Below are 25,261 nucleotides of genomic sequence, written 5' to 3' on the forward strand. Positions count from 1 at the left end.
AAACAATAAATGTATTTCCCCGATGTATAATTAACTGATCGATTGGAAACATGAACCTGCTTCTTGTGTCGAATTAATAACCATTGCTCCTGTACCTCGCAGTTAACTGCGTTTGATCTTTTGACAACGTTTGACATCAATCGCTGCCCGCGGTTCGTCCGCTGTTGAACAATTTCTCGCTGCTATGAACCGCGAGGCCCAGATATGATCGGCCCGACGGCCGCACATCGCCGTCTCCTGATTATTAAGAATTTCCGGCACATTGATAAATTATAACCTAGTAGCAATACAGTAATAAAACACAAATCATAACAATGCATTTGTTTTAATAATGCTTACAAGCATCATGAAAAAAATAGACTTGCGGTTCATCCAAACAATCGAATAACATAATCGAATAATTTCTCGGATTTAATATTTATTTTAACAAATAAGAAAAAAACGTGAAAGCTGCAGTGCTACAATCTGCGAGGAGTTTTATCTGTCCGGGAGTCCAATTAATCAGCTGGGGCCGTTGTTGATTTCATTGCCCGTTCATTGATTCGCCTGGTATTTCATTGCCTTGATCCACTGATGACCGATGATAGATACAGCTCGGCTGCTGTTCATAATTTTTAAAAAAACTGCGGCTGGCGCTAATTAAAGTAGAAAGGTAAGGCGAAACTGGAGAGAAATGGGAACCAAGTTTATTTTTAACAGTTCCTTCCCATGAAGTTTTGGCTACACCCAGCAAATTATTCCTCTGGGGCTCTGTGCTATCCGTTAATCTGCTATAATAAACATTCCCTCTGTAGACAAAGAGCACCTAGCACGGCAGAAACTAGTCGACAGGCTTGTGTTAGGCATCGCAGCAGGAAGACACGCGGATCCTGATGTGCCGCCTGCTTTCTCCTGTACTTACAGCGCACAGTGCCAACAACTCACAGCTGACACACTGAGACTGGGGAATGAGAACCCATGTACAAACCGCGCTGCGAACTGACAACTAAAGCAACTGCCAATTACTTTTCCTGATCTGTTTATCCTCTTATCCACATTTTTTTTTTTTTAAATTACGGGATTAAATGGAACTGTATGGGAAGGTAAGGCACATTGCTTGTAACTATACTCACGGGCTTCCTCTTTAAAGGCCGAGTTTCCGTAATATCAGAAAAGGCTGTGGTCTTTCTCATTCTTGGGAATTTCGCGATAAATAATCAGATTATTTGCTCTCCTCTTAACTAAACTGTCTTTAAATAAGTTTTAAAAAATCAATTTTCTGCACGCACTCCTTAATGACATTTCGGATGGTTTATTTCAACACCATATTTCCCCAAGGATGTAAGTATTTTAAATAAAACACATAGCAGCTGACTTTATGCACACCAGATTATTATTTTTAGGTATAGCAACGCTTTGCAACATTTCCGTCAGATTGGTTGGGCAGGTCCATGCCACACGAAGCGAGGAAAGCATCGCCGCTTGCAAGCACCGTGGTTGAAGTCGAAGCCCCCTTGCCCTGCCCTGCCCTGTTGTCCAGGGCTGTTGCACGGGCAGGTGTGCCGGGAGTTGTAGTCGTTCCCGGGCCAGGTTCTTCTCTCCCATTGTCCAGAGACGGCCGCGAGACCACGGTGACTACAGGTTCCAGACTGCGCTGCAGCAGCCGCACATGCGCAACCCGGGCGCGGTGCCAATACAAAAGTGGGTGACAGCGGGAGGGAAGCGGCTCGTTGCGCTCGCTCTCTCGCTCTCTCGCTCGGCTTTCAGCACAGGCTCCGGCAACATGAGGCACGAAGCACCAATGCAGGTCTGTACAACCTCTCACATCACGCACCAGATGGCAACTGCAAACGCCGACCAGATAAACCCCTTCCCTCCTTGCTTTACAAACGCCAACGAAGCTCACTCGCATCGATCCTGATCGCAAATGCAACATTTTAAACATAATGACAATAACTTGCGCGATTACACAATTTGCAATGTTTTCCCAAATAAATCGGTCCATTTCACAGTTCTTCTTGTCAATTGGAGTTGATTTCACATACGCGCGGTGAGATAGATATTATTTTTGAAATATGAACTACCTTTTTCTCCGAGATGAAATATTTATCACAGTTTATGCTCCTCCGTTGATGGGTGTTAAATATCTTATAGCGTTTAGGGGCTGTTTAGATCGAAGGAATATGACCAGAAGGTGGATGAAATTGTGATGACAGATGAAATTTCTGCATCGGGATTGCTTAATTAATTTGTACCATTTGGTTACTATTTGGACATTGTCTCTCATAATAATCGTATGCATTTTTCTTGCAATTAATTTGGGCGGTACTGTCAGTTACCAAGATGTCTGAGCTGCAGTGGACGAAGCACATCCATTTGACTTGAATGTACCGACTTTTTCGTATATTGGTGTAATCGTTAATGACATGGGACGCAGATTCCAACGAAAGGATATTCTGCACGTTTTGAAATACACTAGATTTATTCTGTTTAAATGATTTCCAATCTGAGCAGCCTACATTCTGAGACTCATTATCAAGTGGAATAATAAATGTATGTTTGCCTATCTTTTGTCCTGAAATAAAGTTTTACAGAACTGTAGCATATGTAATTGCTGTATTAAAATCCAATTTCAAAACAAAATAGCTCTGATATTAGAAAACTATTCTGTGGACCATTCTCAATATTTTTATGCGCCATTGACTAAATAATTGAAACATATACTTTTATTTGTTACACAGTTTGGGAAAATGTGTTGTTGAATTGGCCCACAATGGAATTTACATAGGTTCTTGGAAACTTTAAATTGTAAGAAGGTTTATGTTTAGCATTACATTTGGTTAAATTGCCAGGACTAATTGAATTGGTAGTAGTGGACCCTGAATGATACTATCTGCTATTGCAAGTTGTAGAAATGTTCTAATTCTTGTCCTATAAGCAGCTTATATAATAAACAATGTGTTGTGTAGCTATGCATCGCTGTCCATCCTACAAGACAAAAGGTGTTTCTGCACAGGAAACCTTCCAGCTAAGCACCGGTAGAATGACTAGCATCAATTTAATGTTATTTCTCTCTTATAGTTAAGCCATTCTAGGATACATCACAATGTTATTCTTTTAGTAAATTGTAAAAGTCAAAGATCAAGAAATGACGGAGTCAGTTTCTTGCCCCCCAGAATGATTGAGATGATGAATGCACCATCCACAACAACATTTGACATTACATTCCAGATGGTGCCACATTGAAATTGGACCATGTTTAATTAGCTAGGTGAGCATTTGGATATATTTATCCTCATTGACCCTGCACTGTAAAGGGGAAATTATCATCTGGTCATAAAAATAATAGTTCATACCATTTGTCATTCAGTTACATTATCAAAATGAACACCATTTTACCACCTTAGATCCATGTGCTTTAATATTTTCATTGCTCCCTTTTTTATTGCTGTGCAATGTCTCTTCATAGAAGATGGATGCTGTGGATATCAGGTGCCAGTAGGTTAATCCTTTGTTGTAAAGCAATTCTGTGATGATGGGAATAACGAAGGCTTGGACAGGGTGTTGACGGAGGTACCCATGGCAATATTGTCAGAAAAGCACTGCCTGTTTAAATGATTGGAAAGCATAGTGTTTACTTCTGCTGCGGGAGTAAAATGTTAGAGCCTCTGTGAGTTGCAGTCTTCTGCCAACAGCTTTTATACTTGCTTTGCTGCCTTCCTCAGAAAATCTATTAGGTAGTTCAAATAGGGAAAATCATCTGGAAAAAATACCCAAGTATTATAGGAGAGCAGGATATTTTGTTGGAACTTCATGACATTCGCCCTCATTTTATTGCTTCGCTGTCTTAACATTTTTTCTTAATTTTGGCACTTCTGTCTCTGTGCATTTCATTCTTACTGCTTTATTTCCCTGAAGGCTTTGATTTTTCTGTTGCTGAACAATGTACTGTGGAGAATGATCATTTGCACTATCCCATTTATTTTTCTTCTCAATCTCCTTTCATCACTTATTCCATCCCATTTCCTGTTTCCTCTTTTCCTTTACAGTTTCAATAGTTTTCCCTGAAATGCCCATCTCCTCCTCAGTCCCTTATATCTGCAAGATCTTTGTATTGAATGCAACAGAGGGTTAATTATGTTAAAGAAAAACACTGTGGATAATGTACAGTAATAAAAAGGAAAAATATTGGAAATGTTCATTATATCAAGCAAAATCTATGGTGAGAAAGAACAGATTTAATGAAATGTTGACAGTTTCTCACTCCATGATTGCTGCTTAACCTATTGAAAAAGTCCAGCATTTTCTGCTTGTTTTTCCACTGAGAAAATCGTGCATCATTGTATCAGGCCTTGGTCAAACCTCATCTGGGTCAGAGAGAGAGAGAGAGAGAGTGGCACCCCTCAGGAATCAAAGCGGTCAATTCCGCATGGAGCCACAGGAGATGGGCAAGGTCTACAACGAGTGTATCTCCTCTGTTTTTACAGTGAAGAAAGATACGAGGAATAGGGTACTTGCGGCCAGTCGATGGAAGTGTCTTGCCAGCAGTCAGTATTAAGGTCGATGAGGTGCTGAAGGTCCTGACGGGTGTGAAGATAGACAAATCTCCAGGAACTGATCAGATATATCCAAGGACACTGTGGGAAGCTAGCGGGAAAATTTTAGGTGCCCTGGCTGAGATGTACAAGTTGTTATTTAATACAGGTGAAGTGCCGTAAGACTGGGGGGTGGCTAATATTCAATTCAAGTGCTTCTATTCAAGAAGGGCTGTAGAGAAAAGCCTGGGAACTAAAACCCAGTGAGCCTATCATCTGTGGTTGGAAGGTTACTAGAGAGTATTCTGAGGGATATGATATACATGCATTTAGATGGACAGGGGCTGATTTGGAATAATCAGCATGGTTTTATACGTGATAGTTCGTGTGACACAAATCTAATTACGTTTTTTGAAGATGTGACCAAAAAGGTTGATGAGGGCACAGCTATAGATGTTGTTCATATAGATTTCAGGAAAGCATTCGACAAGGTTCCACATGGTATGTTGCTCTGGAAGGTTAGATTGCATGGGATACAAGGAGAGATAGTTGAATGGATAGAAAATTGGCTTCATGGAAGGAAGATGGTGATGGTGAAAGGTTGCTTTTCGGACTGGAGGCCTGTGATTAGTGGTGTGCCTCAGTGTTCTCTGCTGGGCCTATTGCTGTTCGTCATCTATGTCAATGATTTGGATGGGAATGTGTAAGGCCCGATTCGCGATATTTTCGGATGGCACAAAAGTAGGTGATATTGTAGATAGTGAAGATGGTTATCAAAAATTGCAGCAGGATCTTGATCGATTGGGTAGATTGGCTGTGGAATGGTTGGTGAAATTTAATACAGAGAAAAATGAGGTGTTGCATTTTGGGAAGTCTAACATGGGCATGGCCTATACAGTGAATGGTAGGGCTCTGGGGAGTGCTGTATAGCAGAGGGGTCTAGGAGTGCAGGCCCTTGAAAGTAGTGTCACAGGTAAATAGGGTGGTCAAAAGGGCTCTCGGAATATTGGCATTCATCAGTCAGAATATTGAGAATAGAAGTTGGGAGGTCATGTTGCAGTTACATAAGACATTGGTGAAGCCTCATTTAGAGTATAGTGTTCAGTTTTGAGCACCATGTTATCGGAAATATGTCAAGTTGGAAAGGGTGCAGAGAAGATTTACGAGATGTTGCCAGGACTTGAGTGCCTGAGCTGTAGGGAGAGGTTGAGCAGGCGAGGACACTATTCCTTGGAGCGCAGGAGGATATGGGATGTAGTACAAAATCAGGAGAGGAATAGATTGGGTAAAGGCACAGAGCCTCTTGCCTGGAGTAGGGGAATCAACAACCAGAGAACATAGGTTTAAGCTGAGAGGGGAAAGATTTATTAGGAATCTGAGGGGATAACTTGTTTACACAAAGCTGCTAGAGGAGGTAGTTGAGGAAAGTACTAGCGCAGCGTTTCAGAAAAGGTTAGACAGGTACATGGATAGGATAGGTTTAGAGAGAGATGGGCCAAACACAGGCAAGTGGCACTAGTGTGGATGGGACATGTTGGTCAGTGTAGGCAAGTTGGGCCAAAGGGCTTGTTTGTGACTATGATTAATCAAATTTGGGCATGAAGGAAAAGGTACATTTGTGTTAAAGGAGTGCAATACAGAAAATATAAGAATGATACTAAGGTTAAACAGGTTAAATGACGGAGATGTGTTGGTTGATCATATTTCATTCAGGTTGGAAGGGAAATGAATTGAGGTGTTTTAAAATAAAGTGATTTGATAGGATTGGATGTGGAGAAATTACTTCCTCTGCGTGAATCTATACAAGGGAATGTTGTAGTTGGATTGAATGTGGGGAAATTACTTCCTCTGTGTGAATCTACACCAAGGGAATGTTATAGTTGCAGTCTAACTGAATTAAGATAGCTTTATTTTACATAAAACCAGTGGATTTTGGAACTATTCCTTGCAATTTATCAATTTTAGGTCAACTCGGGCTATGATATGGGGAGAAAGCAGGAACGGGGTACTGATTTTGGATGATCAGCCATGATCATTTAATGGCGGTGCTGGCTCGAAGGCCTACTCCTGCACCTATTTTCTATGTTGCTATATTTCTGACTATGCCATCAATGAAATGTAAGCCAGGCAATAGTCAATTTTTATAGTCAATTTTTATTTGTCACATACACATAAATGTGCAGTGAAATGAAAGATTACCACGCAAGTATAATATGAAGAAATGGCAGGTGTAGTGCGTTGTAATGCACACAAACCATTTAAATCTGAGCACAGAATCACAGACCGAAGAAGCTGTGGACTACTCCAGCTGCCATTCAGTATTTCTCTCGAACCTGCTGCCTGTTTATTGCTTTTTTCAGCATTGAAGTGGAAATGTGACTGTTTAGTTTTCAAAGTGCTCTTTGTGCATATATTGGATTTGCTGACTGTAGTTGGCACCGATATAATGAGAAAGTGAATGTGTACGTTTCCATGTCACTGCTGTGTACATACGCTTCAACATGTTAGTCTCTTCATCCCCTAGCTCTCCATTCTATTTTCCACTCCCTTTGTTCCTTCCCATTTGTGATTTCATCAATTAATGCCCATTCAGCCTATCGCATCCTGCTTTATGCTGAAAAATTATTGTCCCCCCTCTTCTCTTCCTCATCTCTTTGCTTTATTACCCAATAATAATAAAAGAATGGACATCTCCAAACCAGGATGGTGCGTGACATGGAAGGAAGCCTGCAGATCAAAGCTTCCCCAAGCGGTTCTTGCATTTCTCCATTGTGGTGAAGGAGGTTTTACCGCTTTCCTTTAATTTTGCAGGTGATACTGCATCCACAGTGTTCTAATGATGAAGGTGGTGGATGTTGAGAGTGGTGGAGTGTCCAAGATCACATGGCTGGTGAAGAAGCAAATGGACAGTATTCCATCATACTCTTCACTTGAGCTTCATGGCTTTCGATCCTATGAACGGCAGCATTGACTGAGGACTGTAGTTAAAAATGGATTAGAGTGGATTATAGAATTAATTGCCAGTTACTCAAAAGATTACTTTTTATTTAAAACATCTATTGTAGATGGGGACGGTTAAAAAAATGATGCCAGTTGCTGGAGTAACTCCATGTAGAAAAAAAACGATTAAAATCGAATCTTATAAATATGCTGCATCTGTAATCAAACAGCGCAGAAGGAGGTTATTCATCTCATTGTACTTTTGCTGGCTTTGAAAGTGCTATTCAAATTACACCAAGTCCGCTGCTTATCTCTATAAATTATTTTTCTCCAGTAAACATCCACATCCATTTTGAATTTATTTTTTCGTATTGAGTCTATTTCCTCTGTCCTTTGAACGGTGAATTCCAGACCTTACCCACCAAATGCACCACAAGATGCCTTCAGCTCCTGGTTGCTTTGCTAATCAAATAAAATCCGACACTCAAAAAAGGCCTGACAAATGGAATATAATGTGGGAACATTTGAAAATTTCCACGTCAGGAAAAATAAAGGATCATGTTATCTTACCAAATATAAATAATTCTGAGAGATTGCAAAGCAAATGCAGATTAAAATACAGAGGGATCTGGCTGTTCTAGAAGATGATTCATTTAATGTTAGAATGCAGGTGCAAATAATTCAGAAAATTAACAGTATCCTATGATTCATTGCTAATACTATTGAGACTATTGAAATTGAAAACTGTCTGTGATTAGTCATTTGTAAGTTACCGGAAGACCGGAGGATGACTTATTAAAAAAGGGCTGCAAGGACAAAGCAGGATACAACAGACAATAGGTGCAGGAGTAGGCCATTCGGCCCTTCGAGCCAGCACCACCATTTAATGTGATCATGGCTGATCATTCTCAATCAGTACCCCGTTCCTGCCTTCTCCCCACACCCCCCGACTCCGCTATCCTTAAGAGCTCTATCTAACTCTCTCTTGAATGCATTCAGAAAATTGGCCTCCACTGCCCTCTGAGGCAGAGAATTCCACAGATTCACAACTCTCTGACTGAAAAAGTTTCTCCTCATCTCCGTTCTAAATAGCCTACCCCTTATTCTTAAACTGTGGCCTCTGGTTCTGGACTCCCCCAACATTGGGAACATGTTTCCTGCCTCTAACGTGACCAACCCCTTAATAATCTTATATGTTTCGATAAGATCCCCTCATCCTTCTAAATTCCAGTGTGTACAAGCCGAGTTGCTCCAGTCTTTCAACATATGATAGTCCCACCATTCCAGGAATTATTGTCCCCCGGCGTGCAGCGTAAACCTACACTGCACGCCCTCAATAGCAAGAATATCCTTCCTCAAATTTGGAGACCAAAACTGCACACAGTACTCCAGGTGCGGTCTCACTAGGGCCCTGTACAACTGCAGAAGGACCTCTTTGCTCCTATACGCAACTCCTCTTGTTATGAAGGCCAACATTCCATTGGCTTTCTTCACTGCCTGCTGTACCTGCATGCTTCCTTTCAGTGACTGATGCACTAGGACACCCAGATCTCGTTGTACATCCTCTTTTCCTAACTTGACACCATTGAGATAATAATCTGCCTTCCTATTCCTACCACCAAAGTGGATAACCTCACACTTATGCACATTAAACTGCATCTGCCATGCATCCGCCCACTCACACAACCTGTCCAAGTCACCCTGCAACCTCATAGCATCTTCCTCACAGTTCACACTACCACCCTGCTTTCATCTGCAAATTTGCTAATGGTACTTTTAATCCCTTCATCCAAGTCATTAATGTATATTGTAAATAGCTGCGGTCCCAGCACAAAGCCTTTCAGTACCCCCACTAGTCACTGCCTGCCATTCTGAAAGGGACCCATTTATCCCCACTCTTTGCTTTCTGTCTGCCAACCAATTTTCTATCCATGTCAGTACCCTACCCCCAATACCATGTGCTCTAATTTTGCCCACTAATCTCCTATGTGGGACCTTGTCGAAGTCTTTCTGAAAGTCGAAAGTTCTGAGGTCATCCAGCTGCTTTTCCAACTCCATCACATGTTCATTCAGGAGCTGCACCTGGACACAGCTCTTGTAGGTGTAGCTCCCAGAAGCTCCAGCGGTGTCCCTACCTTCCCACATCCTGCAGGAAACACACTGCGCCAACTTATCTGCCATTATTTTAGTGTCTAAAAACAAATCAGGCTCAAAAACAAGTGTAACCTCCTCACCTCAGCCTCGCAGCCAAAGACTCGCACTTTTCTCAAAGGGCACTTCTCTCGACAGGGCCGCACCCCTTGTGCAAGACTTGTTTATATCAGTCACTAAATTGACTAATTGGCCAATTTACCAAACTTCTAATTTAGTTGATCAGCCAATCCACGTACTCGCTCCTATCCTGCCTTCCTCTGACGAGCTTGGAGGTATGCGCTTCACTGATTGCCTGCTAGCGTCCTTTTAGCGCTCTTTTTAAACGGACTTTTACATTCAGTTAACACTTGCTTTCTTTCAGCCAACGGTCGTCCTTGCTCCTGCTCTCCCGACCTTTACTGACTGGCTGCTAGCATCCCTTTGGCGCTCTTTTTAAACAGACTTTTACCTTCAATTAACACTTACTTTCTTTCAGCCAACAGTCGTCCTTGCTCCTGCTCTCCAAACCTTTACTGACTGATGAGTTTAACATCAGTGATGGGAAAGCTACTGGAAAGGCAGGAATGGATTAGAGATAGTCAACAGGGCTTTATGTGTGGACAAATCATTTTCGAGAAATTTTATTGAGTTTTTTGGAGATGAGCAAGAGGATAGATGAGGGCAGGGTGGTAGACACTGTCTACATGGTCTTCTCTGTGACATGGATTTTAGCAAGTGCTTTGACAAGGTCACAATGGTGGATTGGTCCAGAGGATTATGGAGTGTGTGCTAGCCACTTGGATACCAAATTGCCTTGATGGTGGAAGGCAATGAGTGGAGTCATGGATTGTTGTTTTCACCTGTGATCAATGATGTTCTGTAGGGATAGTGCTGGGTTCCCTGTGGTTTGTCACATATATTAATGATTTAGAGGAGAATGTAAGTTTGCAGATAACACCAAAAAAGGTCAACTAACCAACTGGGAAAATGGGCAAAGGAATGGCAGATGGGATTTAACTCAGACAAGTATGAAGTGATGCATTTTTGGAATTTAATTCAGGACATACAATAAATGGCAAGGTTCTGGTGAGTGCTGTTGAACATAAAGACCTCAGGGTACAAGTACATAGTTTCGTAAAAATGGTAACAAACAGGATGGTGAAGAAGGTGAATGACATGCTTCACTTTATGGACCGAGGCATTGAGTACAAGAGTTGGACATCATGTTACAGTGTGCAAAATGTTGGTTGGGCCACACTTGGAATTTTGTGAGCAGTTCACATTGTTGGGCTAACCAACACTTGTACAACTACTCTGAGAAGGATCTGTTAAAGCTAGAGATGGTGCAACAAAATTCACAGATATGTTGCCTGGATTGGATGGCTTGAGTTAATTGCCTCTTGAGGAGAGACTAGATAGGTCGAAGGGAGAAGGGTGGTCTTATTGCGGTTGAATGAGGCTGTGCGGTGATCTTATTGAGGTTTATAGTATCATGAGAGACATGAATAATGTGGAAGCTTTTTGTTGCGTGCTCACCAGTCAGCAGAAAGACTCTACATGATTACGATTGCGCCATGTACATGTATCAGTAAGCTGTATTATTTAATTTAGCGACCTCTAATTATTTATGAATCTTTGACATAATTCTTGTTCAAAATATTTATTTGATGGGTATGTTTGCGGCAAATGTATTATTTGAAGGTACTCTGTAATCTGTATTCCAGATGGCATCGACACAGGATTCTCGATTTGTTCAGAAGGACACAGCTGACCAGAACTTTGACTACATGTTTAAGCTGCTGATCATTGGCAACAGCAGTGTTGGGAAAACGTCCTTTCTCTTCCGCTATGCTGATGATTCGTTTACATCTGCCTTTGTAAGCACCGTTGGTATTGACTTCAAGGTAAAGACCGTCTTCAGGAATGAGAAAAGGATTAAGTTGCAAATTTGGGTAAGTTTATGCATATGATTTTTGTTTTAGGCATCTTCAATTTTTCAGGTATCGATCAACCCAGTTGGAAGAATTTTTAAATTTGCTATAAATCAGTTTATAATTATTTCATTTAAAAATTCAATGGATGCGTTAATTTGGTAGTCATAAAGGTTATGCTGTTTTCTCTGAAATATAATTAAATTGGGTACATTTATTTAGTTGCTGAAAGGAGTGATGTCGACTGTGTGTTCTCCTCCCACCCGATCTTTGCATTGCTCTAATGAATAAAATCTCTGGTAGTTTTAGTTCACCAAACAGCTAAGACATTTGTAACTCAAGTCTGAATAATTTAGCATAATAAAGGCTAAATAGTGATTCTGTACAGAAGGGCATTAACTAAAACCGGTTTGAAGAGATCATGTAGAAAGACTGGAGATTGGAGTTAGGAACAGAAATTCAAAGGCTATTTTCTTTCAAATTTGTAGTCACTCTTGATTTTGGATAAGTCACCCTTTTTTCAGGTTTCACTGTCATCAGGTGCTCTCAAGACTGAAAAAAGTATTTTTGATTATTTTCCGATGTACTTCTGTGATTCCCTACTTGTCTTCTCTTTTCTAGCTTTTATTTAAAGAAACACTTTAGGGAATCGTATTCGAATAACATGATTAAAATGTACTGTGCAAAGATTCTACTGGTTTATTTTAGGAATTTATTTGTATATTGACCATTGTCTGCATTGGAAACATGACCAAATTGACCTTCACTCATCTTCTTGTGGACAGCATTGAAATAAGTGATTTGTTCATTAAAAAAACGGGAAGGTAAAAGATAGACTCTGTCATGCAGAAATCATCTTGTATTTTGTGAAATGATGGCAAAATTATAATAATCATTAACTGTGTGAGTGACTTTACTGATAGGATTGTTTGTGTTATTTAAAAATATATATTTATTTTAGTATAAAATGCGGTAATATATTAAAAAAAAGACGATTTTTGAAGGAATATGCTATAGGAGCATTTTTCAATGAACCAAAAAGAACCAGATACAATATGTTGGTAACAGTGATTAAAAACAAAAGCTGCTCAAATAGTCTGTATCTGCTCAGCATCAATGTTGAGATGATGCCAGTGGATAATTCCATTATAAAAGTGCAAAGACCAATAGATGAGATCATTTCCTTATTGGAACAGTTGTTTCCCTTTTCTGTTCAGTTTTGATTACATGTGCTGTCTGGTTTTGAGTACATTCAGATTATGACAATATCTGGTGTGTCATGTCACACTACTACTGAGATACCTGTAACATCGGTGAGTGACCCAGAATATTTCCTCAACAATGCTAAAAGCTCAAATATAACATTATACTGAAACTTGTTTGGTATTTGAAACAAAGCCATGAGTAAGAGATTCGTACACTGAATCAGCTTGATTTAATAGCCAGTTTAGTCAGCATTGTATTCGGTCATATAATAATTGGTTGTCAGAATTTCAAAGTCACACTTTTATCTCCCATTTAATTGCATGTTTTACACTGATACCCTTTTAACTTTGGTTGCCATAACAGATATCCAGTAGCTTTCAATGAGTTGCATGAGACCTTCTCACTTGGTCTAAGTGTATTTAGAGTAACGAGGCTTCCAAATGCATTAAAACTACATGTAGAATCGGTTTATAAACGTAAAACAGCACAGCACTGGAAAAGCTCCTTCAACCAACAATGTCTGTGCTGAGCATGGGAAGATGTGAACAGTGGTGGGATCCCGTTGGAGGTGGTGAAAATCTTGGTGGATTACGTGCTGCATGAGACAGCTGATGGAATGATAGGTGAGGATTAGGGGGACTCAGTGCCTGTTGCAACTGGGAGTGAGGAGGACCAAGTGTGGAGCTAAGGGATACCCCGGAGACACGTGTGAGGGACTCAACTATGATAGAATTTGGGAAAACCCATTCCCTAAAGAATGAGGACATCTCGTATATCCTGATATGGAACACCGCATCTTGGGTGCAGATGCAATGGAGATGGAGGAATTGGGAGTAGGAGATAGAGTCTTTGCAGGAGGCAGGGTAAGAAGAAGTGTAGTCCAGATAGCTGTGAGAGTCCATAGATTTGTAATAGATGTGGTAGATACGTGGCAGGTCGTGTCTCCCAAACTCGATTGAGTTTTCTGAGGAAGTGACAAAGGAGATTGATGAAAGTCGAGTGGTGGTTGATGTAATACATGAATTTTAGTAAGGCTTTTGATAAGGTCTCTCATGGATGGCTGATCCAGAAGATTAAGATGCGTGGGAATCATGATGACTTGATTATATGGATTTGTAACTAGCTTATTCAGAGAGGACCGAGGGTTGTGATGGAAGGTAGATATTCTGGCTGGAGGTATGTGGAGTTCCACAGGCATCTTGTGCTGGGACCTCTGCTATTTACGATACATACAAATGATCTAAATGTAAATATAGATGGGTTGATAAGTATGTTTCTGAAGAGACCAAAATTGGAGGCGTTGCAGACTGTGAAAAAGGTTGTCAGAAAATACAGTAGGATATAGATCAGCTGTAGACGTGGATGGCGAAATGGCAGATGGAGTTTAACCCAGGTAAGGTGTTGCATTTTGAGAGATTGACTGTACGGAGAGAGTATACAGCTAATGGCAGGACCCGTAACAGCATTGATGTGCAGAGGGATCTTGAAGATCAACTTCATAGCTTAGTAAAGGAGGCAGCACAAGTCAATAGGGTGGTAAAGTAAGCGTATGGTATGCTTGCTTGCCTTCATTGCTGGGGGCATTGAATGCAATAGTGAGGAAGTCAAGGTGAAGATACATAGGACTTTAGTTAGGCCGCATTTGGAATATGACACGCAGTTCTGGTCACCCAATTACAGGAAATATGTGAAAGAATGGGTGCAGAAGAGGTTTAACAGAATGCTGTCTATTAGAGGGTTTCAACTACAGGGAGAGGTTGGATAGACTTGGATTGTTTTCTCTGGAACATCGGATGTTGAGGGGAGACTTGCTAGAAGTACGTAAATTATGAAAGGCATATATAGGAGAGACAGACTCGTTTTCTCAGGGTGAAAATGCGCACCACTAGAGGTATTGCTATAAGGTGAGAGGAGGAAAGTTTAATTGAAATGTGCGGGGCAGGTTTTTTACACAGATTGTGGTGGGGGCCTGGAACGCATTGTTAGGGATGGTGGAGACAGATATGTAGTGGTGTTTAAGAGGCTTTTAGAAAGGCACATGGAACTGCAGGGATTAGAGGGATATGGATCATGTGCAGGCAGATGAGATCAGTTCAGCTGGGCAACTTGTTCAGCACATGCATTGTGGGTCAAAGGGTCCATTCCTGCACTGTATTGTTTTATTTTATATATTGTACGGTCCTTCCCCCTCGACTTACCCTCTTGTTTTTAAATGTATGTTTAAAATCCCTTGGGATTTTCTTTCATTTTACTCGTCAGGACTTTACATGGTCTTTTTTGGCCCTCCATTGCTTGGATTTTCTTGCTTTATGTTTTTGACCAATTTTACAACCTTTTGTCATCCAGGTTTCTTTTATCTTGCCATCCTTATCTGTAGGAGCCATTTATGTTTAGGCTAGCTACTGTTGGCATATTATATTATTTTGTATCTATATCTTGCCGTATTATTTTGGACATTTGGGGGAGGTCATTAGATGAACAGTTGTATATATATATATATGGGCATAGGGACTGGGAGTGGTCAGATACAGAGTATACAGTTCGGAACAGACCTGAAGAGACCATCGACCTGGAAAAGACCTGGAGACCTGGGACCAGACCAGGGTCAGAGCAGCCAGCTACGACTTGTATGCAAAATAAGTACAGCCTGGTATGTTCATCTCCTTGTTTGTACAACTACCTCAATAAACAACTAATTAAACTGGAAAAATGACTGGAAGATCTGTTCTGTTGGGGTTTGAGTACGATCACTCCAACTCCCTGTGTAGCAATTTCAATTAGAAAATAATTTATTGGAAAAGTCTGGAAGTTGCCATTACAGTTTAAGTAAGAACGAGCTCTATGAGTGAGACAGGAGCTTGTGAATCAACTGGATGGAACAAGGATTGTTTTATTTCACAAGCCTGACGCCGAATCCCAGGGACTGGACAAGGTCGTCACCTGTGCTAATCTGACTTACGGAGATTGGAAACTTCGAAAGCCAACGCGCAGGGAAAGTGAGTACGTACAGCATTAAGCTTTATTGGAGAAGCTATATGTGATTAGCTGTATTGGAAAACAGCAAATGTAATGGGGAATTGAGAACAAAGAAGTGACCTTGAGAATCGCACGATATCAGTTGTTTTGAATACGTGCTGCTCCGACTTTACGTCAACGCCTCTTAAAGGGATAGTGTACAAGTATGTCTGCAGTTAGATATGATGGCCAGTCACAAGATGGCGTTATCAGAAAGGATTCTGAAAAGGAAAAGAGGATTATTAAACACCATGTCAAGGGCTTGGAATCGCTTATTGCGAAGCACCAGAAGAGAAAAAACTCAAGATTTAAACAAGCTATCAAGTTAATGGAAATGATGAAAGAGCTCCTGGAATCAAAGGAAAATGTAAATAAAGTACTATCTAACCTGATTCAATTAATCAAGCTCTGTGATGAAATCAAAGACAATTACGAGGCATTGGTGAAGTTATCACTGCCTGAAGATGAACTTGAAAAGCAAAATCAGTGGATTCACCAAACAATGGAAGTTTTTATCGGGTTTATACAAGATACAAAGGTGTGGTTATCTATGGTTGGTCAGCAAACTACACACTCCATTGCTGGGAGTGCCACACAACAGAGTGATGTAAACTCAGATGACATTGGACCTGATGACAGTGTTTCAAATGTCTTCAAACCTAAACTGAGCCACAAATCTAGTTCTTCATCATGTGCATCTTCAAGCTCAGGCAGATAAGGCTGTTCTCATAAAACGGGTTGCCACCATGAAAGGCAAGCATAAGATTGAGGCACAAGAAGAACAAATGGAGGAAGAACAGAAGAGAAGACAATTGGAAATGGAGGAAGAACAGAAGAGATGACAATTGGAAGTAGAGGAAGAACTGAAGAGACAAAAAGAACAGCTGAGAAGAAGGAAAGAACAATTGGAACTAGATGCTGAACTGGCAGCAACCAATGCAAGAATCAATATACTTGAGGCCATGAGATCAAGAAGCAGCTCAAGAAGAGTATCTGATGGGATGAACTCTTATTGGAAAAATGGGACTGCTCAAAAGGAAACATTAGCTAAATTATATCCACATGCAGCTGAATACTTGCCTGATCAAAACAAACAACTCGGGGACCATCTGTTAGAGCTCATGGTAGGACCAATCTAACAATACTCTCTTCAAAGGCAAAAGTTAAAGACTCATGAGCAAAACGGTGTGCAGGGGCATGTTCACACTACCCCCCCCTGTACCGAATGATGGAAACCAAGTTGATATCTATAACCTAATTCAGAAACAAAATGATATCACTGTTCTTCTGGCTCAACAAAAGCTTTCTTCTACTCTACCACCAAGAGGCATTCCTGTTTATGATGGTGATCCTTTGCAGTATGAAATTTTCATCGTGGCATTTGAGAGATGAGTGGAAAGAAGGACTAACAATAACAGTGACCGCTTACATTTTCTAGAGCAATATCCAAGAGGTCAAGACTTAGTCCACAGACTGTCAACACTTATCTCCAGCCCAGGGCTATCCAAAGGCAAAAAATCTGCTTAAAGAGCATTTTGGTAATGAACATAAGATTGCCACTGCATATATGGTCAAGGCATTGGCCTGGTCAGTGATCAGATCAGAAGATGTGAAAGCATTGCAAACGTTCTCACTGTTCCTTAGAGGGTTTTGCAATGCAATGGAACATGTCACCTATATGGCGGAAATGAATGTTGTTTCCAATATGAAGATTATCCTTCTAAAACTGCCTTACAAGCTCAGAGACAAATGGAGGGATAAGGCATGTGAGCTACAGGGGGAGCTTGGACATCGAGCTAGATTTTCTGACCTGGTAGACTTCATAGAGAAACAAGTGAGGATACTATCAGATCCACTTTTTGGAAATATCCAGGATGCTAAGCCAGTTACAACTGTTAAAAGGTCTACTTTTGCTAAGGTAAGAGAAAGGCAGCAACTAAGAGGAAGCAGTTTTGCAGCAACTGCAAAACCTGTAGAAGCACAGGTGCAAGAAAATCTGACAACAAAGGGAATGAAAAGAGATGTATCTACCACCAAGCCACAAGGTTCTTGTTTGTTCTGTAACAAAAGTGGTCACACATTTGGGCGGTGTCCACAGATCAAGAAGAAGGGGCACAAAGAAAAAATAGACTTCTTAAAGGAAAAGGGAGTCTGTTTTTAATGTTTGAAAATAGGTCACATGAGCAAAGACTGTGAGAGTCATTTGGCTTGTGATGTGTGCAACCAAAATCATCCTGAAATACTTCACATTGAACAAAAGGATAAATAAAAGAAACCAGAACATACGGAACAGAATGAAAAACCAATTGTGAGTAATGCAGTTCTCTCACCTCAAATGTGTGGGCATATTGAGGCCGGTGATGAAACCTGCATCTTCTCCATTGTAACAGTGCAAGTGAAGAGCCACTATGGGAGCACAGTGTTGCAAACATACGCATAGAAACATAGAAAATAGGTGCAGGCGGAGGCCATTTGGCCCTTCGAGCCAGCACCGCCGTTCATTGTGATCATGGATGATCATCCACAATCAGCAACCAGTGCCTACCTTCCCCCCATATCCCTTGATTCCACGAGCTCCTAGAGTTCTATCTAACTCTCTTAAATTCATCCAGTGAATTGGCCTCCACTGCCTTCTGTGGCAGAGAATTCCACAAATTCACAATTCTCTGGGTGAAAAAATTTCTTCTCACCTCAGTTTTAAATGGCCTCCCCTTTATACATGCTCCTCTCTATACATGCTCCCCCTTGGCCAAATCATTCAAAGGCACGGCATTTCTTTCCACTGCTATGCCGATGACACTCAGCTTTACCTCCCCCTGAAACCCAACAACCAGTCAAATTTAAACAGCCTCTCACACTGCCTTGAGGACATAAAATGTTGGATGGCACAGAACTTCCTCCAATTAAATGAGAGCAAGTCTGAGGTCATCCTATTCGGCCCCCCCGACTCCATCAAATTGATAACAGGCAGTCTTGGAAGCCTATCCTGCCTAGTCAAACCGCATGTCAAAAACCTCGGCATGATATTTGACTCTGCATTAAAATTTGATAAGCAAGTCAACGCTGTGGTAAAAGCCAGCTTCTTCCAACTTCGAACCATAGCTAAAATCAAACCTTTCCTCAAATTCGACGACACAGAAAAAATCATTCACGCTTTCATTTCCTCCCGCCTAGACTACTGCAACTCCCTATACACTGGGATCAGCCAATCTTCCCTGTCCCGCCTGCAACTGGTCCAAAACGCCGCAGCGAGACTCCTGACGGGTACCCGTAAAAGGGACCACATCACCCCGATTCTGGCCTCTCTCCACTGGCTCCCTGTACGGTACAGAATCAACTTCAAGCTCCTCCTATTCACGTATAAAGCCCTAAATGGACACTCCCCCCCCCACATCAAAAATCTTCTAACCCCCCCTCTCTAACTCCAGGTCCCTCAGATTGGCCGACTTGGGGCTATTCACTATCCCGCGGTCTAGGCTTAAACTCAGGGGTGACCGCGCTTTTGCGGTTGCAGCTCCTAGACTGTGGAACAGCATCCCTCTCCCGATCAGAACTGCCCCCTCCATCGACTCCTTTAAGTCCAGGCTCAAAACATATTTCTACTCCCTAGCGTTTGAGGCTCATTGAGGAGGCGCTGTGAACTGTTTGCGTGCTACTGTATGTTTTCATTTTTTTTTCTATTGGAACCTAATCAAATGTACAGCACTTTGGTCAACGTGGGTTGTTTTTAAATGTGCTATACAAATAAAATTGACTTGACTTGACTTGACTTATTCTTGCACTGTGGCCCCTGGTTCTGGACTCCCCCAACATTGGGAAAAAAAATTCTTGCATCTAGCTTGTCCAGTCCATTTATAATTTTATACATCTCTATAAGATCCCCTCTCATCCATCTAAACTCAAGTGAATACAAGCCCAGTCTTTGCAATCTTTCCTCATATGACAATCTTTCCATCCCAGGGATTAACCTCATGAACCTACACTGCACTGCCTCAAAAGCAAGGACGTCCTTCCTCAAATTAGGAGACTAAAACTGCACACAATACTCCAGATGTGGTCTCACCAGGGCCCTATACAGCTGCAGAAGAACCTCTTTGCTCCTATACTCAAATCCTCTCTTTATGAAGGCCAACATGACTGGAAAAATGACTGGAAGATCTGTTCTGTTGGGGTTTGCGTATGATCACTCTGACTCCCTGTGTAGTAATGGCAATTAGAAAAGAATTTATTGGAAAAGTCTAGAAGTTGTAATTACATTATCCCTCCTTTTGGACCATGACTTTCCTGAATCCTGATCAGCTGGTCTTTAAACAATTTCCTACATGTCAGACGTGGATGTGCCCAATAACATCTGCTTCCAATTTACTCTCTAGCTCCTTTCTAAAAAATTAGTAACTTGCCCTTCCTTAATTTGGTATTTATCTCCAAAGTCCATACTTTTTCTTATTCATAACTATCTTAAAACCTAAGGAGTTGTGATCACTGTTCACAAAATGTTCCCCCACTGAAATGCCAGTCACCTGGCCAGGCTCATTTCCCATTACAAAGTCCAGCATGGTACCTTCTCTAGTTGAACTATCTACATACTGGTTTAATAAACGCTCATGGATGCACCTAACAAATTCTGTCCTCTCTACTATCTGCGTCTCTTGCACCAAGAATGCCTTAGTCAATATCAGGGTAGTTAAAGTCACCCTCTTTGACAACCCGGTTACCTTTACATCTACAATCTGTTTACATATCTGTTCCTCTATCTACTGCTTGGCTTGCTATTGGGGGGCGTGGGAGGGGCTGTAATACAATCCCATCCGAGTGATTACAACTTTCTTACATAATTCCTAGACTCTTTTTACCTCCCTATCATATCTGTAAATTGAAACCTTGCAATTTTGACACTCTCACCACCTAGTCTCTGTAATGACCACAACACCATAATTCTATGCACTGATCCAGGCTCTATGTTCATCTACTTTACCTGCTCTACTCCCTGCATTTAAGTAAACACAGTTCAGGCCATCAATCTCACTGTGTTTGCTAAAAGTACTCCTGAGCCCCATTCAATCTCCTATGTAATTTAGGTTGCATACAATGAAATGATCTGTATATCCCTTTTAATGTAACATTTTCTTGCCCAGTAAAAATTATTGGGTTAGTTATACAGTGGATATGGATGGAATAGTGTCTTGGATTCATTTCAGTTTCTTCTTCCCATTGAATTGATGTTCAGTGAAACAACTGTTAATTATTAGGAATAAATCATGGTAAATTGGAACAGAATACTGAATCGCTGGTGTCAGTTCAGTCTGTAATCACAGTATTCAGGTCAGGACATTGAAATGGTATGCTGGGGAAGGCAATATGGGCTGTTATGGCAGTTATGACACTCAAAATTCAAAACTGTAAATCCGTAGTCTCCTGCAATGGGTCAAATTGGATGTCATTAAATTGACAGCTTGATTGCCTAATTTGATGGAACGGATTTTCATTGCTTCAGTGCATTGTACCTCCTCATATTAGATGAGTAAATTGCTGGGTCGAGGTATTATGTAAAGAGACGCATGTTTTGCTATTACATATTCTGCTGTGTGTTGTATATATTAGATTTAATAAGAATGTATTATAAACATATAGAACTGATCAGTAATAGTGGCTCAAATTGTTAACATTTTTTAGATAATGGTCAGGAAAACTCCTGAGTGTTGATAAATTATTTCCTCATGCTGAGTGTTTCATTCTGGGTTTTAATCATCAAATGTTTATCTAACAATACAATACAATATATCTTTATTGTCATTGTACAGGGGTAGACAATAGACAATAGACAATAGGTGCAGGAGTAGGCCATTCAGCCCTTCGAGCCAGCACCGCCATTCAATGCGACCATGGCTGATCACTCTCAATCAGTACCCCGTTCCTGCCTTCTCCCCATACCCCCTCACTCCGCTATCCTTAAGAGCTCTATCCAGCTCTCTCTTGAAAGCATCCAATAAACTGGCCTCCACTGCCTTCTGAGGCAGAGAATTCCACACCTTCACCACTCTCTGACTGAAAAAAGTTCTTCCTCAACAAGATTGGGAATGCGACTTCCATTCGATGCAATAAATTAATTAGCTAATCAACAGAAATTTAGACAACTCAGAGAACAAAATTAGAAACAGTTAAAACAGTATAAAGTGCAAATAGGTCTGTGCCGGGTCGATGTGCGACGTGACCATCCGAAGGAGGCAGTTCATGGGGGGGGGGGGGGGGGGGGGGGGCACTCAGCAGGACCGGTTCAGAGCAGCTATAGCTCTGGGGATGAAGCTGTTCCTAAGTCTGGAGGTGCGAGCACTGAATAAGCTTGTTGTCTTTAAACAAAAAAGGCATACATCAGAAAGGACAATTTTATAATCTTGGTGTAATATCATGAGCATGACAAATAAACATAAGAGGCCCAGTCCACCACTTTTACAAAACTGGCATGGCTGGGCAATATTTTATTAAGATGGAGACCAAATTGTGAAATATCCACAGTACAGATGCTCCTCAGCTTACGATGGGGTTCCATTCCGAGAAACCTATCGCAAACCGAAAATATTGTAAGTCGAAATGCATTTAATACACCTGATCACGTGGCCGGAAGCGAGCTGTGGCTCGCTACATGTCGCTGTGGCTCGCTGCGCATCGCTGTGGCTCGCTGCGCGTCGCTGCACATCGCTGTGGCTCGCTGCACGTCGCTGCACATCGCTGTGGCTCGCTGCACGTCGCTGCACATCGCTGTGGCTCGCTGTGCATCGCTGTGGCTCGCTGCGCATCGCTGTGGCTCGCTGCGCATCGCTGTGGCTCGCTGCCCATCGCTGTGGCTCGCTGCCCATCGCTGTGGCTCGCTGCGCGTCGCTGCACATCGCTGTGGCTCGCTGCACATCGCTGCGGCTCGTTGCGCGTCGCTGCCGTTGCACCATCGCAAAGCCGAAATATCGCAAGTCGAAGCATCGTAAGCCGGGGAGCGCCTATATATATTTTGGTGAATACTGCTTAATATGCAATGGATATATTTGTGCGAGTGTAATCCAATTAATCATATTACTGCCTTAAAGTTATATTGATTCTAATTTTAAGATAATTATCCATTGTCTTTCTGCCACTTAATAGGCAGTGGAGCAACTGTTTTTTTGTTCTCCACACAATGAAACCAGTGACGAAGGAGAAAAGATTTATGTTTTTCTTTTTACATTTGAGATCGATAATTATATCGGACCGAAAGCACTGATGGTTTAACTGATCTGTGATGGTGTCTGCTCTCGCAATCTAATTACCTCTCCTTTTTGTCTCGATTAGTCTATTCCATTTTCTCTCATATTAAGCATCACCATAAACACATCAGTAATATCTGGTTCAATTGCTCTAATGTCGCACTCTTCATCACTCTTTTCATTTTCATTATTGTTTAAATAGGTTTTTCTTCAATTCTTTATCTACAGGCTGTCTTTGGGTTGTGAATACTTGACTTATGGACCCCCCACTACATATGAACAAACTCCATAATATTATTCAATTCAAAAGTCCAATGCACACATGTTGATTTCCAAGAATGATAGAATTAGTTTTTTTTTTCTCCCTCTCCCTCTCCCTCTCCCTCTCCCTCTCCCTCTCCCTCTCCCTCTCCCTCTCCCTCTCCCTCTCCCTCTCCCTCTCCCTCCCCCTCTCCCTCCCCCTCCCCCTCCCCCCTCCCCCTCCCCCTCCCCCTCCCCCTCCCCCTCCCCCTCCCCCTCCCCTCCTCTCCCCCTCTCTCTCCCTCCCTCCTTGCTTTAGATGCCATTCATTATGATACTGTGGAGGTATGGTTCCCATATCGTCATTTTCTGTCCTTTTTAACTTAATGTCATAATCAACATATTCAATGCCACTTTATTGTCACATGTACAGTGAACTGTTTGGTTTTGCATATAACACGGTAAAATCATGTGGCAGACCTCACCTAGGCAGTACACAAGTGTTGCCACATTTTGGCTCCGACAAAGTTACCGAACACTCTTAACTACTGCCTGTCGCCGCATGTGGTAGCAGCAGCCCCGCCGGGACCCTCCTTCATTATCAGCACCCCCCGCTCACCAGATACCCCCTTTGTTCTTCGATGGGCCTTATCGCTCTCTATGATGATTCCCTTGCTCTCGGCCCACCTCACTTTTCGACTACCGCCTGTGCTCACCGATGGCCCACCTTGCTCACCGATGGCCCACCTTCCTCACCGATGGCCCACCTTACTCACCGATGGCCCACCTTGCTCACCGATGGCCCACCTTACTCACCGATGGCCCACCTTGCTCACTGAAGGCCCACCTTGCTCACCGATGGCCCACCTTGGTGGTTGCTCGCAGGTCCCATCTCATGCATGGGCATCAGCAAAGACAGAACTTGCTTGTTACCCAGGAATGGCATATAAGCTGTTAGGAGCTAGCTTGGGTCAAAAGTCGTTAGATTAAAATTCTGAAATCTTTCACAACTTGAAATGCGTTCTCCACGTCCAAATAAACCCTTCTACAAATTTAAAGACCTCCATCAATTTTGCCACTTGGGTATTCCTTTTCCAACTAAAATATCTCCCAAACTGCTCAGCCTTTCCTCAGAAGTTACATTATTTAAGTTCTAGTCACATACTTGAAATTATATTTCATTGTACTTCTGAAAGAAGTCAGAGTGATGATCTATCAGAGAAATTTAGGATTGTGAAACCGTATAATGTGATAGATATCTCCACATGTCAGCAAGGTAAACATATTGGTTAGTTAGCGTATGATGAGCGTTTGACAACACTAGGGTTGCTACTCGCTGAAGTTTAGAAGGTTGAGAGGGGACCTCATTGAAACCTACAGAATAATGAAAGGCATAGATAGAGTGGATGTTTCCACTGGTGGGCGAGTCTAAGACCAGAGGTCACAGCCTCATAATTAAAAGGCGTTCTTTTAGAAAGGAGGTGAGGAGGGACTTCTTTCATCAGAGGGTAGTTAATCTGTGGAACTCGTTGCCACAGAGGGCTGTGGAAGGCCAAGTCAGTGGATATTTTTAAGACAGAGATAGACAAATTCTTGCTTAGAAAAGGTGTCGGGTTATGGGGAGAAGGCTGGAAAATGGGATTAGGAGGCAAAGATCAGCCGTGATTGAATGGTGGAGTAGGCTCGATGGGTTGAATGGTCTAATTCTACTATAACTTGTGAACTTGTAAAATAGTCCACAATCAATGTGGTATCTGTGGAGACAGATCTCAATTGACCTGCAGAACAGTTTCCCCAATTTCCATTGTATTTCACAATGTCAGACCTCATGGCCTTTAGCTGTGAAAAGAGTAGACTATAGTAGGTCTAGTAAAATATTTTTTAGCACCAGGGAGAGGTTGGGATATTTAACACAAAGTTTAATAAGTGTTATGATGGAAAAATAAATTGTAATACACATTGATAAGATAGGAAGAGGTTCAAAAGCAGCATAAGCAATGGTATAGATCAAGGACTGATGATTGTGTCCCATGCTTTTTAATGGAATTGA

General features: G+C 41.7%; 1 protein-coding gene across 2 annotated transcripts in view; it reads left to right on the plus strand.

The window, feature by feature from the left end:
- The first annotated feature begins 853 nt into the window (after positions 1-853).
- rab3c (RAB3C, member RAS oncogene family) overlaps positions 854-25,261 on the plus strand; it is a 125,713-nt gene continuing 101,305 nt past the window's right edge. Inside the window, exons 1-2 of one of the 2 annotated variants that reach the window (XM_078397151.1) lie at positions 854-1,082; positions 11,312-11,539. In XM_078397151.1, the coding sequence (XP_078253277.1) occupies positions 1,065-1,082; positions 11,312-11,539 (246 nt within the window). In that variant the 5' untranslated portion in view covers positions 854-1,064. Of the gene's footprint in view, positions 1,083-1,547; positions 1,787-11,311; positions 11,540-25,261 lie in introns of those variants that run through there. The other variant, XM_078397144.1, reaches the window with a different exon arrangement.

This window comes from Rhinoraja longicauda, chromosome 1 (assembly GCF_053455715.1).
Source record: "Rhinoraja longicauda isolate Sanriku21f chromosome 1, sRhiLon1.1, whole genome shotgun sequence".
NCBI classification, from domain to species: domain Eukaryota; kingdom Metazoa; phylum Chordata; class Chondrichthyes; order Rajiformes; family Arhynchobatidae; genus Rhinoraja; species Rhinoraja longicauda.